Below are 16,630 nucleotides of genomic sequence, written 5' to 3'. Positions count from 1 at the left end.
CTAAGGCTATTCTAAGGCTGGATCTGTTCAAAGACAATGTACTTGTATCTCTTAATTAATTTTAATTTGTTTGTTGCGATCGTGTTGCGATCGTAGTGCGCATGGATTGTAAAATTAAATTGTCTGAGAGAGTACATATCAATTACTTGCCAAGGAATCTCGCGTGTATAAATCCGTATTGATAAAAATAACATTATCTATAGTCTGGGCCGAATTTGAGGGAAAGGGTACTGATGAATCTATATGATACTATCGATTTTATTAAATAGATCATTGATCAACGCTTTATCGATTATTCAGTGGCTGGAAATAGTTTTCAAATTTGATACTATACGTGTAGTATAAATTTTATAATTTTTTATATTTTTATTAACTTCTATATTTCGAACCGAAATCTGTTGGAATAAGTTATTCGACGTTGATGAGCAATTTCTGAAAGCGGTTATCCATCAAATGAGAGTTTAAATCCAAGCTATTATTTTATGTACACCTTTTCACAATAAATTAATAATGCAATGTAAGCGTAAAAACAAAATTCTATCACATCGTACTGTTTGTAGAGATGTAGATATGATTTTGATCATCCGTGGTTTTGATAAAGTGCAATAAAATCGGACTTGAGACCGCAAATGATAATGTTTGAGATCACAAATATTCTTATTTTTTCATTTTATTGGACTCTCTATAACCAAGGATCACTATATCTTTCTAGAAAATTAAATAATTTCCGTAACGTTATCTGATAAAAAACTTGATAAATTATTTACAGAAATATAAATCGAAATAGGAATAAACGTCATAAGCGCTTACGAAGATTCTAAAATTGTTAATTCCGTAAGAATTTGATTCTCCCGCCAGAATAATGGAGGCGCCTGTGTTTTTGAAAACTATAGAATATGTAACCTCAATATTTATATAGCCAAAGCTGTGTATCATAACCTATCGTATTATTTCTTCTTACTCGTAAATAGACGCCCTAATAACACGTATTTCATGAGTCTTTTGAATTTTTCTGAAATTTTGTGAAAAAGTATTGGATAAATATCTAAAATGGATGAACTGGGTGAACCTATGGACGTGGAAATGATCCCAGTTACCGATGATGCCAAAAATGTTGATTCTGAGCAAACCGATGTAAAAACTTTTAATTCAAACAACGTGCAACAACCAGAAGTAAAAAAAATATTAAATATAATCAATTTTCATGATTAATGTGCATGTTTTATAAATTTTCTGATTGTTATTTTGTTTCAAATGAGACATAAACGTGGATGATATATACATATAATGAGTTCGTTGATTTCTTGCTTTGACTAAGGATCACTTTACAATCTTGAATTGTAAAAGTGTTATGTATTCACTGAATTATGAAATTAGATATTAATGCATTATATTTTATATTCAAACAGATACAGTTAGATAGCCGTTATGAGAATCGTGGTGGTACTTTCATGACAGGCATAGATATATTTAGTAAGGAAGAAAAATTGAAAATGGAAGAAAGAGCCAAACGTTTTGGATTAACTGACAAGATAAAGAATAATTTATCAAATCCAGAACAAGATTTGTATTCTAGGTGAAGACACTGAGAAATATTTGCTTCATAGATAATGTAAAATAATTCAGATATATATATAGCATAGGTTGTTTTAATTTTTAGTATGGGCATTGTAGAAGATAGTGAAAATACAAAAAATATCAGACTAAATGTAATACACATGAGAGGCACAGAAGAAATGAGTACCAAAGATGTCTTTAAATATTTTGAAGATTATGCTCCAGCCTCCATTGAATGGATCAATGATGTTTCATGTAAGAACAATTTAAATCCATAAATTTTATTAACATAACTATCAATGATTCTAAAAGATTGAATTATTTATAAATTTCTTGTTCTTTATTTACAATATAGGTAACGTGGTATGGTTAGATAATTTATCAGCAGCTAGAGCTATATTGGGATTATCAAAAAGGATTATTGGTTTGGAAAAGCAACAAACTACAAAATCACTTGATGGTAATCCTGATGAAGAAAACAATGTAACTAATGATGATTCTATCATTGAAATGGACGAAGATAATGAGATCACAAACACTACAAAGGAGACAAGAGAAGATTATATAAGTATCAAGGATATTAATTGCCCATTACCTCCTGGCTTGTGGAGGAAAGGGATAGATTATCCTAAATCTAAAGCAATACTCCTTAGATTTGCTACCAGAGCTGATAAAAAACAACCTAATGCAGAGAAAATGAGTGAATATTATAAAAAATATGGAAACCCCAATTTTGGAGGTATTATTACAAACGTTATCAAAATGTCCTATCCAAACATTAAATAATATTATTTCATGCAGGTATTAAAGGAATTTTAACTGAGTCTCGAAAACGGATGTACAAACAAATTAGACAAAATAAAAGAAAATTCAAAGAAGAGCCGCAAGAAGATGTTGAAGATAGAAGGCGTGTGAAGAACCCCTGGGGTGCATTGTCTGAAAGTTGGGGACTCAATGATGCTATAGAAAGTGAGTTTGGCACCAGAAATGAACCTAAAGATCAAGGGCGTAGTGTAAAGGAAAGATTAGGGGTAAAATATCCTCCAAAGGAAACTACACACGCTGAAGAACAACAAAGTAATTCGAGCAGTGATAGTGAAGATGAATGGTGTAAAAGAAGTAAAGTGTTGCGAATGCGAATGCATGCGGACGATGAAGAAGAGAAGATACACAAACGACGTGCGAAACTTCGACAAGTCAGTAAATTTTACTATTAGCTAAATAAATTTTATACAATAAAGGAATTTATTTATTTATTGTATTTATTACGATACATTTGCAGACTATGTTAAATAACTTAACTAGAGGCAATGATTTGCGATCGAGGCTTAGCGCTCCGAGGAAAGGAACGCAATTTCGTGATGCAATTCAAGTAGTTGTAACAAATACAACTGCAACAAAGTCGAATTCTTTAAAGCTTAATGACTCAGAGGTAGTTATTGTTAGAAACTTAATTTCATTATGCATTATTTGCATACATTTAGTACAAATCGTTGGATACTGGTTTTATTTATGGCATATAGGAGGAAGACGGTGAAATTATTGAAGATAATGAGAGCCAGGAAAAGGAAGAGGGCGAATGGCAAGGGTCTGATGAAAAAGAACAGGAAGAAGAAGACGAGGACGAAGACTATAGTGATGAGGATAGTGACAAACCTGCAAAAGAAGTTCAAGGACCTAAGGGCAGTGTAATAAAAGTAGTTCAACATAAACCTCGTGTTGCTTCTACAGTATGGGCGAGACTGAACAATGTAAAAAGTGAAATTGTTGATAACTCCATTAAAGACAGGTAAGTATTGAAACAAATCAATATTAATGTTTATATGAATTGTGAATAACATTTGGAAATAACATATAACAACATTTTAAAGGCAACCAAGAATACGAGATCTAAGAAATACATTAAAAGGCGATCTTCGGTCTCGAATCAGAAATCATACAAGAGGTCGCTCTCCTTTAAGGATAGAAGTGAAAAATGACAAATATACCGAAGGAAGTGAAACAGAATAATTGTCGATTAGTCGAACGAATTGTGGCAAAAATGTGAAATATGGTTGTGGTGTTGTTTCAGTGGAAGAGTATGATATGGTGCAAACTTCATAACTGATGTATAAAAGTATAGAAAATGCACTCATTACACCGAATCTATTACAACTTCATTTAACTCATACGTTCTTGTTTAAATTAATGATGCCCTAAAATTACACAAAGTCATATTTTAATCGTGAATATATTTATTTATGCTAATAAGATATATGCGGAAAAAATCTTTTTGATATACAATTGAATAATGGAACATGAAATTTGAAACAATGTATATTTTTAGCCTTAATTGATTATGTATCTTGCACTACCAGAATAGACCAAGTTTCTGTGCGTGTAAGAATTTAAAATTTTATGTTTAAGTACAAATATTCTAAGAGAATATATATTGTATAGATATTTCTGGGTATAAAATCTCCCCATATTTTTTATTCATATTACACAATTATAAGTATGGATCGTACATTAATCTTTTAATACGACTAATGTTAACATTTTGCACATATTGATAATCAAGTATCATCTTCCTATTTTTAAAATGCGATAAAATATAAATTAGCGGGTAATGGGTGCTTCCTGGAGTGTATATAAATATTATCTAGGATATAGATAATAATAAAAAAGTTTTTCGATTAACACATTGCGTACTGAGAAAGATAGGACATATTTTTAAATATTCGTTTGTACAATTAACACTTTTGCTGAGAATCGTGCATTTTATAATTGCAATTGAAAAAAAAAGATATTTTCGGATACCTCATAATTAACAGAGAAATAAATTTATACCTTATCGTACAAAAAGAAATTCTGCAAACGAATATTTAATTAATTGCACATCGAAACGATATATAGTGGTTTTATAATCTGTTTTGTCTTCGGTGATTACATCAGCTAAAAAAGCCAATGAAAAGTGAGGAAAAATACTCGAACGGTTGTAAATAAAAATAAAATTGTACGAGACTAATACTAATACCTTGTACCGAGACTATACGTGCTAAGCATTTAAAATATATTTTCCTTACGTACGTAATAACTAATAAAATGTTTCGAAAGCTGTGATTTCTTAGACGTGAACATTAAATGAAAAAGAGATGCAATTTTATAATGCCAGTTAACCAGCCCTCTTTGATTTCAATTATAGAATGAAATTTTTGTTGCGTAATAATTAATGACCATTGTGTAATTTTTGCACATATCCAACAAAATGTAAAAAATATGACAAATGGACAAAATTATATGAATATTCTGTATCTTCGAGTTTAGAAGAAATAGGGATAAGAATAATTATGACATCGATTCCGAATAATTGACCAATAAAGCCGCTTTTATATTAGCACGATAATACTTTGAATAGTCATTTTAAAATACAATAATCGATAATTATGATTTCAGTACATATATATGTATAATATATATATATATATATATTTATCATTTACACAAATAACAATTAGTCAGAGAAATATTCGGCTGAAGTAATTTGAGAAAGAAAAATAAGAAAAAAAAAAAGAAAGATTTATCGTTCGAAGAACACAGTGGATTATCGGAATATTCTTTTAGCCGCATTCATAGGTTTCTAGCCGCTACTTTGATTCTCTACGTTAATTTAATCTCACTTTTGTACTGCTTACGGTCTCAAATAAAAATTATTCTACTGCAATATATTAAATAAAAAATATTTAAAAGGATTCCAAGAAAAATAATTAATCACATTACAAATGACTAAATGGAAGCTCAAAATATTGAAAATGATAGATTCTATGAATGCAGCTTGGAGGCACGAGGTAATTTAATGCATTAACAAACGAGATGCGATATTTTTGACGCTATTAAAGCGTGTGACAGTTTTTTTTAACTTACATATTTATCTAAAATCGTGTGAAAACCATTTGGTAACTACATTTGCTAACCGTGACTTGAATTTATCTAATATTATTATATCTACATTTTTATATGTTTCATCACGTGTAAGATCTACTAGATTCGTGAACTAGTTCTCGCCAACTAATATTCATTTCTCCTTGTTTGCTTCAGAATCAGAAATATCAATCTCGTTTGCTAAAAGGCAATCGTGCAAGATATCGAGGATCCCTTTCGTCTATCCTACATAAAAACTGTTGATGTATTTTTTAATTTAATACTTTTCCCTTTGTTAAGCCAATCGATAAACGCCATTTTCGCTTTCTTCGTATTACTTTCGTACTCTTTTTTTCATTCTCTTCGTCTTGTTTCTTCTTTTTCTTCTCTTTTTTTATTCTTTTTGTTTTCTCATAAATGACGTATAACATTTAAAATCCATAGACGAAATATTCTTTTTATATTCGGATATATAAGATATGAATCGGCAACAACAACAAATACACGCAACGTTTAAGTATATTAGGCCTGATGGTATTGATAATAATTCTATCAATGTATATTAAACGCTACAATCTATCGTTGCTCGCATTTTACTTGCATCCTATGTGTCTCTTTCTTCGCGATAATGGTGTCCCAATGTTATCAAAATTTTTTCCTCCTCATTTTTTAATGATATTTTTTTAATTACATCAGCAGCCGTTATGGATTCTTAAGAATATCCGACAACAGGTTTACATTTGATGACGTCCCGTGAAATTTGTACGTTTGCACAAGGTACGATACTTGATACACGATCACAGCAAATGTACAATATTTCTTGCATTTATTAATCGTTCTTAATTAAACATCAAATTTCATATACCGAGAAGAGAACAGACACGAACTCGAAACTTTGTGGAATTTAAATGCATCGCAACTTTGTTTCTTAATACATTTCATTAATACTTCACGTTTGATATTGATCTCGTCCTTCTTACGTATATAAACGAACAGAAAGATCTTTAAAGATTCGTCTCACCGCTTATTAGATGAACAGTATAATATAAATTGTAATGAAAACTTACAAGTCAATCTAGTTTTGTTGTTTCGTTTGATAATGTCTGAACTTTATGCTTATACTCTGACTTGTAAGTTTTTCCTCTTTTTTTTATCAGTTTTCCATTTTTGTTTGTTTAAGTCAATTTTCACGTTGGAAACGAATTTGGAACACCGATATCGTCATAGTCAGCCAGCCGACTCGTTACAATGTCCCCTCGGTCTATCGAGGTAGCTCGTGAAAATTATTCGACAAACATTTCGCGGTTCGCTAATCGTTCGCATCTACTTTTTGAGACTCTGAGAATTAACGTCTTAAATACATACACAGATTGAGTTACGAAATTCGGACACATAGCAACTGTACACGCAGAAAGATTCGGACATATATAAACGTCTTTCAAAAATCAGCTTCACGCGTGTAACGCTTGAAGATATTTCTTTATTTATTTAAGCTTCGAAGATAAAATCGAAATGCATACGAGGGAGGGAAGATTATATATGAATTATTCTTTAATTTATATTTTTTATAAGAAATTAATGAAGCTTTGAGGGAACATTATATTTCTTTTGTGTCCATCACTTTCCTTTTTCTTTTTCTTTTTTTATAATTTCGATAGACGATGATTTATTCTTTTTATAGAAATTTATTGCACAATTCATTAAGGGAGGCAGAATGTAGAAACGTGAACAAGAGCCACAGACATCTCCGAAATCTTTTTTTTTGTATTGAATGAACTTGTTTTGCTAGACTATTGCTCGAAACATGCGGAGATACTGACAATTTAATGAATTAAGTTAGTTATTTTAGAGAAATTCGTGTGTATTTGACAGATAGTAAATTCATCGAAGAGTGAAATTAAATAAATTCTCAGTATCATCAGGCATATTGTGAGCACGGAGTGGAACGTTTCACATTGAGGATTTAATATGAACGGTATACATATTTCAAACGAACGAATGTCCTCTTCGAGATTTCTCGCTTGCGCGGAAAACTAGTAAACGAAGGAATTTTCCCAGCATGAAAAACGTATGACACGTAATCGGTTGATTGTTAATTTACATCGGTGAAATCACCGTTGAAAGATTTGTACGACATCAAAGATATAGTTGCAGTCACAAGGACGCGGAATTGTAAAGAGATATCAGATTAGATTCTTCTCTGTAACTACAGTGATTCACGAAGATATTTGAACACACAGAAACTTTGTCTGAATATAAAGATTAGAGGAGAAAAATGTAATAAGTACATTTTCGTTGGTTTTATGATTTTGTAATGCAACCTTATGATTAAACGGGAAGATTTTAATATGATATAATTAAAAATAAAAGCAAGCCTAAAATGAAGAGAAATTTAGAAAATTGAAGTGTACTGAAATATATTGAACAGTTAAATCTTCTATGATATAATTACAGATATATTTATAATCATTTTTACAATTGCAAAAATTGTGACGTATTAAACAGAAATTAAAGACGTTAGATCTTCTATGATATAATGCACACACATTTACAACTGTATAATATAATAAATAGTTTGTTAAAATTGATTGAATTATACTTGACAGAAATTAAAAATGGCTAGAGTATATTTTTGTTTTCCTGGAATAAGACAAAGGATAATCTCATTACCTTTCAATTATACATTTATTGAAACTTTTGATCAAATTCTGACTATTCATTATTATTTTTAAACGAAAAATTTCATATGCTTGTGAAAATTCCAAATTTCAAGCTACGAAGATCAATCGTAAATTATTAGAAGTCTCATATGAAAATTCCTGTAATATCTCTTTGACTACAATGAAATATTAAATTCTCCTTCGGTAGATTGTTATTTCTCACAAGGTTCCGGATATAAAAGCAGCGACAAGGCTAAATCGATAATCCGATAAATCCTTCAATGCTCTGTAAAGCATAAAAATATGCTGAGAAATGGAAAAGGACACTCGAGGAGAATAATACAACATTCTTCCTCTCTTTCTTTCTCTCTCGAGTTAGTTAAATCGTGAAAAAGGATACTCGAAATCGAAGGCAACGAAGAGTCTTCGTTATTTCCACAGATGAAACTTCTTAACTTTGAGGGAAACAAACGCATCGATGCCTATCTCTTTCTGCTTCGAGTAAATTATTTTATGAATATACAACATACCACTGACATGTGTTTATTAATGGAGAATTATTTTATTAGATTATATCGAAGAACGTGAGATCTGATAATCGAGGGAGGCAAATAGTGTTTTACACTCTGGATCGTTCGTTTTGCGCTCTCTTTCTATATTAACTTTTCTATCGCTTTCTTGGTATCTCATTCTCGCTTACATTATCTCTCTTCCACTTATTTAATAAGATTTTAACCGCTTACTTTCTTGTCTTTGATTTCGACTTTAATTTCGAAGACAAGAATAGTACTGGTTCCTCTTTTTGTTCTTTAAATAAGTATTCTAAGCGTGTCCTCGCCATCTTGAAAATCATCCGATTGTCATTGGAATATGATGAAACATACTCGTCTCATACAAGAGATTTTTTGTTTCTTTAATTATGATTTTTAGAAAAATAAAAGTAGATGATGAAGTAAATTGCTCGTCTCTTATTTGTGCCTCGATATCGCTCGAATTCGTCCCTAAGTTATCACTGGACTGCGGATATTTATGCAGTAAAATAATATTTTTGCAAGTATAACTGAAAAAATGGAATCTAAGCAGATATTTGTCTCACCTGTTAATCGTTATAATTTAAGTAATGCATTTTGGATATATTATACATTTTTGCATCCTTAAATTTCCCATAAATGTATAAATAATCCGCAGTCTAGCTATCACAATCGGATTTCTCGTCATTCACCATCGACGACACGTTCGTGTACCTAGCTCGATTATTATTTTACCCATTTGCCACGACATGTTTCTTCGGGGAAGATGTATCAACTAGGGATATATATTATATTGAATATAAAAAAAGAATCGTTTAAATATACGCGTACATTTAGAGTGAAAAACACGAATCGAAACAAGAACGTTCACATTATCAATTTAATTAACATGGTGAGTGTTTGAATTCAGAGAAGTGGATTATATGAAGAATGTTTTTTATTGGCTTTTAAATAAAACAAGAATGCGTAAATGACATAAGAACAAGACATAATTTAAGCTATTTGTGAACAACAAGCAATTATTTCTCGAAACATCTGTTAATAACAGAAGAAATCAAAAGAAGTAAAACAAGTGAAAGACGACACATAGTACAGTATAATAAAAACACTGGAAATGTAAAAAATAGAAAAGTTTACATATTGTAATATTCAAACAGACACCATGCGCTCTGTTGCACAAGAATGGCAGTATCAGTGTAATAATACCTGTAGATCGTGAAACAAGAAGTAATTAAACTGCTTAGAAGAACTGGAAGCTGGATCGAATGCAATTAACTATGAATTAAACGTTTTTCTCGAGTATCTTGCTCTCTTTTTCACTTTTTCATTTGCTCCTTCTCATACATGCATTCATTCGCTCGTTGTGTCATCTATTTCCTTTTATGTCTTTCTCGCTTCCTCTCGTTCGTCTACAAACTAAATTTGATAGAGGCAGAATAGAATTTCTGCGAGGTACATAACTACTATAAGAATGACACTGAATATTATATAATAATAATAATAATAATAATAATTAAAATTAATAATAATGGTATTAATAGTAATCACTAGCTAGTAATCACTAGCTATAGAAATTGAGAGATATGAAAGATTGCATCATTCATAATATCAACCACTACATACATTCATTAATAAAATAAACCAACTCCTGAATACCGCAATAAAACACACAATACAAAAAACAATGATACTAAAGACGTGCGACATTGAATGAAGTGTACTACATAAGATATTAAATGCCCTAAAACCAGTTTGCGTCTTAGTCTATACTCGTCGCTCTGAGAATAGAAGAACAGGAGATAATAATAGCAACTTTTTATTAAATTAGAATTGTTCAATAACATAGATTTGCAGATGACCTTTCTTACATAGATGTGCCGGTCATGTATTTATTCCTACAGTGTTCTTGTCTTGTTAAGATTTCACACCACCTTTGAAAAGATTATGAGCCACATCTGTTAATGTGGAGCCAGTAAACTTGTAAATAGATTTTTGGGTATAGACACTGATCTGTGTAGATGACACTACTTCCCACAACTTACTTATTACAATAAACTCAAGCAAGATATTTTAATTATACTGTCATCAATGACATGAATTCCTTAGACAATCCACCAGAGAAGAAGGAAAGTAATTCATTTCATAGGTGATATTCACAACAAACTCTTTGGTATAACCACTGAAACCTAGGTCAACAAAAGTCACAACTCAGATCTGTTCATTGAGATCTCTACTTTTACAAGAAGCTTGTTAAGCTCTGGAGGAATATTAATGAAAGAATAGATCAGAGTGCATATATTTTGGTAGAAGATAACAATTTAGTCAATTTGGCTAAATCGAGCATCTTTCAGATTTTTATGCAAGATAACTTCATTGCTATTACGGTTAAGCTCTCTGTTATCTTATCAGGGTCTCAGTCTAGCTTCTGGGATTTCAAGTTTGTGCTCATAATCAGAGATGGTTCGGCATATGAAATTAGGTAACTGGATATAATGCACAATTCCAATTCTAATGATTGGAGTTTAATGCATAATATCCTTATCCTTCCTGTGGATTTGGGAAAAGAATAGATCTAACGTAATTCCTGCGTGTCGCAAAAGACGACTAAAAGAGAAACTTATTTAAAAATAGAGATCCGAAGTAAAAATCGCTAGAAAAGATTACTAGGGTACCCCTGGAGCTACTGTTAGAAATAACAATATGCAAACCGGTAGTGTTAGGTTGGTGTATAAATGGGCATTAACCAATATATCCGAATACTCTATAACCGAAACCAAAAGATACCAACACAACATTCCCAAACCTAGCTTTGGTAGAACAACTGTCAATCACCAAAGCTAATTAATCAAAGCAACGTATGACATGGACACACCAAATGAATAGAACCGTCATGCAACGCTACTACACAGTAACAGTACCCGCAACTGCAAGACGTCATTACGTAGCAAAGATTCATCGACCAGAAAAAAAGTCGTGATTAGAAATAACAGATACAACGCATATAAATTGCAAAAAATAAAGGAAGAAGTCGCGGAAATGTCAAACACAGACGAAAATAGTCTACAAAAACAAAATCATAAAAGAAGAGAATCGCAGTACCGAATAATACAAATATTGTACAAAAAGAACAGAAAAAGATCATGAAATTAATAATAGAAATGAGACAGCTCTGGAAACAAAAGGCAGTAACAATAGTCGCAATAGTCCTATACACACACGTTCACTCAAACATACAAAAGGCAGTAATACCTATGACAGCAGCAATAATCATAAACATGCTGCAATAGTAACAGAAGAACATATCACCTGATAAACAAAAACCTGTCGTATGATCTTTAAAACCACAATAGTAGAATGAAGTTGATAGAAAAAAAGATAATATTAATAAAAGAACTACTATCAGCAAATATTTCAGTGAATTTAATGGCTGTTCAAAATATACTGTATGTATGTGTATTCGCACGCACACGCGTGTATATACACGCAGTTACAAGTTCTCTTTTACTCTCTCGCTGTTGTATTCTCTCACTCTCATTTTCCCCCTCTTTTTCTCTCTACGTACTTACATTCATTTTATCGGTCGCCGCGTTACGTGGCTTAGAATATCTCGCACATTACACCAACCACGTCACTCGCTCGGCAATTAAATCACAGACAATGTGTATGATACGGTGATTAACAATAAATCGTCAACTAGCGTTACCTATATATAATTCGGGATAAATAAAAGTTATTGTACAAATTAATATTATGCATTCAATTATAACAAAAAAGGACACTGTATTTTTGTTTCTTTTTTTTTCTCCGGTAAAGACATGCGAATGTACAAGTATATGCACGGACACTGCGGTTTATTTATTTCTTTACCTCATTCACCGCTCCCTTCTCAAATTCGCCTGTGTGTATGTCTTGTAGCTCGACTTTTAAGCCATGCTCCGATAAAACGTTTTCGTAAAAGTTTCATTTTGTTCTGTCTTCTTTGTTTTTCTTTTTTCTTTCTTGCTTCCATTGTAGATAACTGTAAAAGAAGTACACTTCTGTTACTCTGACGTCACACCTTCGCCTCCTTTTCGGTCGTCCTGCAGGCTCGCCGCAGCTGAAACGTTATTGATCGTTTTAACATATATTGATCACTTGTTGTTTCATTCGGGGTTCGACAGTGATCAAAAAGAGAGTAAATACCAGTAGACTACATAACGTTTTCTTGATGATTCTTTTGGAATAATAGAGTTTCTTCGAAGATGTATTGTTTCAACACTTCTTTTGGAAGATCATCTAGCTCCATGTCAAACTTAAACGGTTCCGCTGCAACCGGCTAAAAATTGGGTGTATTATAAAGTTATCTTTGTTATTTGTACATTGGTGTTTACTGGTAAAAGATATATACTTCATCATCTGGATCGTAATATTGCTCTAAATACGGATGCGCAAGTGCATCTTCCACAACAATCCGTTTGTTAGGATTAAATGTCAACATTTTATCTAACAAATCCAAAGCTCGAAGATCAGCATCTGGAAATAAACTTGTCCATGGAACCTTTGGTTTAAATGGTAATGATTGAAGATAATTTCGTGCCTAAAATATAATTATTCAATGCAATCTATATCATTTTCTCAGTGAAACAAAATGATATTAAACACAAAAGAATTACTAAACATAAAGAAACAATTAATACTTTTTCATTTATGATGCACTCAAGATCCTCAGGAGATGGTGATCCAAGAACTCCTAATATATGGTTCAGTTGGTCTAAGTAGTGTTTGCCAGGAAATATTGCTCTCCTTGAAAGCATTTCTGCAAGAATGCAACCAACTGACCAAATGTCTATAGACTTAGTATAGCCCTGCAAAATTGAAATGAGATTTAATATCTTGTTACATTCATTCTAAATTGAAATTGAACGATCCATTATTTATTTACCTTGGAATTAAGCATTATTTCTGGAGCTCTATACCACCTTGTTGCTACATATTCAGTAAGAAAACCAGCATGATTATGTTCTGGATCAGCAACTCTAGCTAAACCAAAATCACAGATTTTAAGGTCACATGTGGTATTTAATAGCAAGTTGCTTGGCTTCAAGTCTCTGTGTAGTACATTTGCAGAATGAATGTACTTTAATCCTCTTAATATTTGGTAAAGAAAATAGCATATGTGATCATTACTAATAGCCTGAAAATAAAACATGTTTAAGTATATTAATGTTCCTTTAAATAGCTTTACTCATAGTCATTTATTATGCTGACCTGTGTTTTGAGAAGTTTATATAGATCAGTTTCCATTAGACATTGAACAATATATACATCTTTCATTTGTTCTATAGTAGGTGCCCTTAATATATCCCTTATATCTATTATCTAAAAGGAAAATGTAAAGTGAAAGTATATATTTAGAATAGTTATATATATATATATATATATATATATATATATAACCAGCTAATACATACATATATACATCAAGTTACTCACATTTTCATGCTTAAACCTAGTCAAAATTTTTATTTCCCTTAATGTTCTTTGACTATATGTTTGATGCTCAAAGGGAGAAATTTTTTTTATAGCTACCTTTGTGTTTGTTACATTATCATAAGCAGATCTGTAAAAATAAATTCCAACATTTGAACCAACATTTGAAACAACATTTGAGAAATTACTCACAACTTTTTTTTTTCTTCATTAAAACCTATTTCAATATTATGCATACAAAACATAGCAACATCAATAACAAAGGATGGTAGTATCTACACTGCAACCTATATACAATATACTGGTATCTCCTAATCTGAAACCACAATACAGGAAATGGTTCTACAATATTTAAAAGATCTCCTTTTTAAAAATTAAACATATGCTGGAATTTAATTCCCAAAATGTTATCAAGATTACAAGTTACAGCTCCAAAATATTGAAAATAAAAATAAAATATAAAATTTAATTAAGTGGTCATAATGGAACAGTAAAAGAATGCTCAACAAAGACAATTTGAAAAATTTTGCGCATGAAAGTTGGCCGCTTCTACGAAGATATTATTCGTCATCTCATTAACGGTACAATGATAAGACCGATAAGTGAGAGATAAGCGATGGAAAACAAGGAAGTCGTAACATTAACACGCAAGTGGACAAGGGTTTGAAAGGGTGTGACAACCGTATTCAAAACTGGCGCCAAAAGACGACGATACATTACGATGAAAAGCACTCAATAGCGGCTACAGACGATATCGGGGCAAAATCAAAATCTTTCGTACGCATCATGGAGCGAAAATCTAGTCATAAAATCGTAAATTCACTCGATGACTGTATTTTTGATTGTTTATCTTTCGGCCTGTCAGCTAGTCAATACGAGATCGAATGTTTTCAGAAATAACGAGAGAAATTGACTCGAAGACACTTACACGACCATCCCGTAGGCACCCTCGCCCATGTACGATAAATTCGTATATCGTGGCCCAACCTCGAACGTTTGTCCACGAACGACTTCGCAATTTGGATTCGCACTTGCAGAACCTTCACCCGCCATTTTGACAACTATTTTGCGGCTCCGGCGAAGTCAGAACAAGTCCTGCTTCGTAGCCGACTGGTCACGAACGACATTGCGATTAGATCGACTTACGAAGGAATTTTACGTGTTACAGTAGTGCTACCTAGTGATCGGTTATCAAGCACTTCGAATGGGATTTGGTACCCCAAAGCTTCCAAAAGTATTGAAAGTTTCGGAAAGTCTTGTCTTGGAAATCTTGAAAGTATTCGATCATCGATCATGAGATTTCAGAAACGATCTGTCTTCTTCTTCTTTCTAATCTGATTGCTATGAATTTCGATATCGTTCAAATATTGAATTCTTTTCTGTTATAAATACATTGTTATATTAAAAAATGTCGGAACAATAGAAAGTTTAAAATAGCAATTGTTCTTTCTTTACTTGCTTGCTTGATTTCTCTATAGAAATTTTTATACATAAATATATGTATATCGTTAAGTTTTCTTTTTTTATTTTATTGCTGAATCATGCAGCTTTGAAATATGTAAAATAACATTGGCAATGTAGAGAGCGCTACAGTTACAATGCAATTAACTTTCTCATCTATAGTGATTTAAACTGTGACGAATTTTCAGTTTGCGATCTGTCGTTGCTGTGTTATTGTGTGGTTTTGTATTAATAATTAAATTTTATAAAAGGAATCCTCCAGAGCTATAAAACATTAAATATAATTAAACTACAATATGAATGCGCCTCCGACCTTCGAATCGTTCCTTTTATACGAAGGAGAAAAAAAGTAAGTATTACAAACCACTGGTTAACCAATTTAAAGGCTTTCATTAAAATGAAATACATGCATATGATTTTTCCTGTATTTATAGAATAATCAAAGAACAAGACACTAAAGTTCCCAATGCCGCGATTTTCACTGTTAATAAGGAAGATCATACCCTTGGAAACATGATCCGCAAGTAAGTACATCTTTGCAATTTCACAAAAATTTATATAATTTTTATAATATGGATATATCATACTAGCAGTTTCAATTGTTCATTAGTCAGCTACTGAAAGATCCTCAAGTCTTGTTCGCTGGATATAAAGTTCCACATCCATTAGAACACAAATTTGTAATTAGAATCCAAACTACATCAGACTATACGCCACATGATGCTTTTATGCATGCTATTACAGATCTCATAGCAGAACTCTCACTATTTGAAGAACGTTTTAAGGTAAAGGATAAATATATATCATGATTTGTTATGTGACTATAATATTGTGTATGTAATATTTCAGGAAGCTATTAAGGAGAAAAAGGAAGGACTAGATTAAGTCGTATCTTTTTTCTTTTATATTTATTATTGTATATATGTAAGGAATTAATATGTATCTCAAGTTTTTAGATTATTAAGAACTGATTTACTTTAATAAGTACACTGAAAATAAATGGTATTTGTACATATGAATAAGTAAATAAAAACAAAAAAAAAAGATTTCACT

The 16,630-nt window shown here is 31.6% G+C and overlaps 3 protein-coding genes across 7 annotated transcripts; 2 read left to right on the top strand and 1 right to left on the bottom strand.

Annotated features, from left to right (window-relative positions):
• The first annotated feature begins 894 nt into the window (after positions 1–894).
• LOC122566254 (nuclear cap-binding protein subunit 3-like) lies at positions 895–4,942 on the top strand. 2 transcript variants are annotated; one of them, XM_043723264.1, is made up of 8 exons: positions 895–1,173; positions 1,410–1,576; positions 1,661–1,812; positions 1,913–2,257; positions 2,359–2,753; positions 2,840–2,989; positions 3,081–3,346; positions 3,429–4,942. In XM_043723264.1, the coding sequence occupies exons 1-8, from the start codon at positions 1,051–1,053 to the stop codon at positions 3,565–3,567; spliced, it is 1,737 nt and encodes a 578-aa protein (XP_043579199.1). In that variant the 5' UTR covers positions 895–1,050; the 3' UTR covers positions 3,568–4,942. The 2 variants fall into 2 exon arrangements, with proteins under 2 accessions (XP_043579199.1, XP_043579198.1); XM_043723263.1 differs by having other exon boundaries at positions 898–1,173; positions 1,913–2,296.
• LOC122566262 (mitogen-activated protein kinase 1) lies at positions 3,994–15,238 on the bottom strand. Of its 3 annotated transcripts, none has more exons than XR_006316448.1 (9): positions 15,045–15,238; positions 14,120–14,246; positions 13,895–14,005; positions 13,569–13,820; positions 13,324–13,491; positions 13,035–13,223; positions 12,830–12,962; positions 12,515–12,743; positions 3,994–9,422 (listed from the first exon to the last, which is right to left on the bottom strand). XR_006316448.1 is itself a non-coding variant. In XM_043723283.1 (9 exons), exons 2-8 carry the CDS (start codon positions 14,359–14,361, stop codon positions 12,837–12,839), a joined length of 1,026 nt encoding a protein of 341 aa, XP_043579218.1. In that variant the 5' UTR covers positions 14,362–14,432; positions 15,045–15,179; the 3' UTR covers positions 12,408–12,743; positions 12,830–12,836. The 3 variants fall into 3 exon arrangements, 2 of the variants coding, with proteins under 2 accessions (XP_043579217.1, XP_043579218.1); XM_043723283.1 differs by lacking the exon at positions 3,994–9,422 and adding an exon at positions 14,309–14,432 and having other exon boundaries at positions 12,408–12,743; positions 15,045–15,179; XM_043723282.1 differs by lacking the exon at positions 3,994–9,422 and having other exon boundaries at positions 12,052–12,743.
• Positions 15,239–15,738: 500 nt separating this feature from the next.
• On the top strand, positions 15,739–16,623 carry LOC122566270 (DNA-directed RNA polymerase II subunit RPB11). Of its 2 annotated transcripts, none has more exons than XM_043723295.1 (4): positions 15,739–15,930; positions 16,012–16,101; positions 16,188–16,362; positions 16,427–16,623. In XM_043723295.1, exons 1-4 carry the CDS (start codon positions 15,878–15,880, stop codon positions 16,460–16,462), a joined length of 354 nt encoding a protein of 117 aa, XP_043579230.1. In that variant the 5' UTR covers positions 15,739–15,877; the 3' UTR covers positions 16,463–16,623. The 2 variants fall into 2 exon arrangements, with proteins under 2 accessions (XP_043579230.1, XP_043579229.1); XM_043723294.1 differs by having other exon boundaries at positions 15,744–15,926.
• Positions 16,624–16,630: the final 7 nt, after the last annotated feature.

The sequence above is a fragment of the Bombus pyrosoma genome, linkage group LG3 (assembly GCF_014825855.1).
Source record: "Bombus pyrosoma isolate SC7728 linkage group LG3, ASM1482585v1, whole genome shotgun sequence".
Classification (NCBI taxonomy): Eukaryota; Metazoa; Arthropoda; class Insecta; order Hymenoptera; family Apidae; genus Bombus; species Bombus pyrosoma.
The sequence above is the reverse complement of the archived record's forward strand: the minus strand, read 5'-3'. Positions and strand labels throughout refer to the sequence as shown.

What these genes read in the sequence shown, in the direction of transcription:
- LOC122566262 (XM_043723282.1), bottom strand. Translation starts at nt 15,169, where the DNA reads ATGGCGGGTGAAGGTTCTGCAAGTGCGAATCCAAATTGCGAAGTCGTT. An exon ending in CTAGGTTTAAGCATGAAAAT is followed by an intron (nt 14,006 to 14,119) that starts GTGAGTAACTTG and finishes TTTTCCTTTTAG; the next exon opens with ATAATAGATATAAGGGATAT. An exon ending in AGTGCATCATAAATGAAAAA is followed by an intron (nt 13,224 to 13,323) that starts GTATTAATTGTT and finishes ATTATATTTTAG; the next exon opens with GCACGAAATTATCTTCAATC.
- LOC122566254 (XM_043723263.1), top strand. Translation starts at nt 1,051, where the DNA reads ATGGATGAACTGGGTGAACCTATGGACGTGGAAATGATCCCAGTTACC. An exon ending in ATGGATCAATGATGTTTCAT is followed by an intron (nt 1,813 to 1,912) that starts GTAAGAACAATT and finishes TTTACAATATAG; the next exon opens with GTAACGTGGTATGGTTAGAT. An exon ending in GATAACTCCATTAAAGACAG is followed by an intron (nt 3,347 to 3,428) that starts GTAAGTATTGAA and finishes AACATTTTAAAG; the next exon opens with GCAACCAAGAATACGAGATC.
- LOC122566270 (XM_043723295.1), top strand. Translation starts at nt 15,878, where the DNA reads ATGCGCCTCCGACCTTCGAATCGTTCCTTTTATACGAAGGAGAAAAAA. An exon ending in ACGAAGGAGAAAAAAAGTAA is followed by an intron (nt 15,931 to 16,011) that starts GTATTACAAACC and finishes CTGTATTTATAG; the next exon opens with AATAATCAAAGAACAAGACA. An exon ending in CTTGGAAACATGATCCGCAA is followed by an intron (nt 16,102 to 16,187) that starts GTAAGTACATCT and finishes ATTGTTCATTAG; the next exon opens with TCAGCTACTGAAAGATCCTC.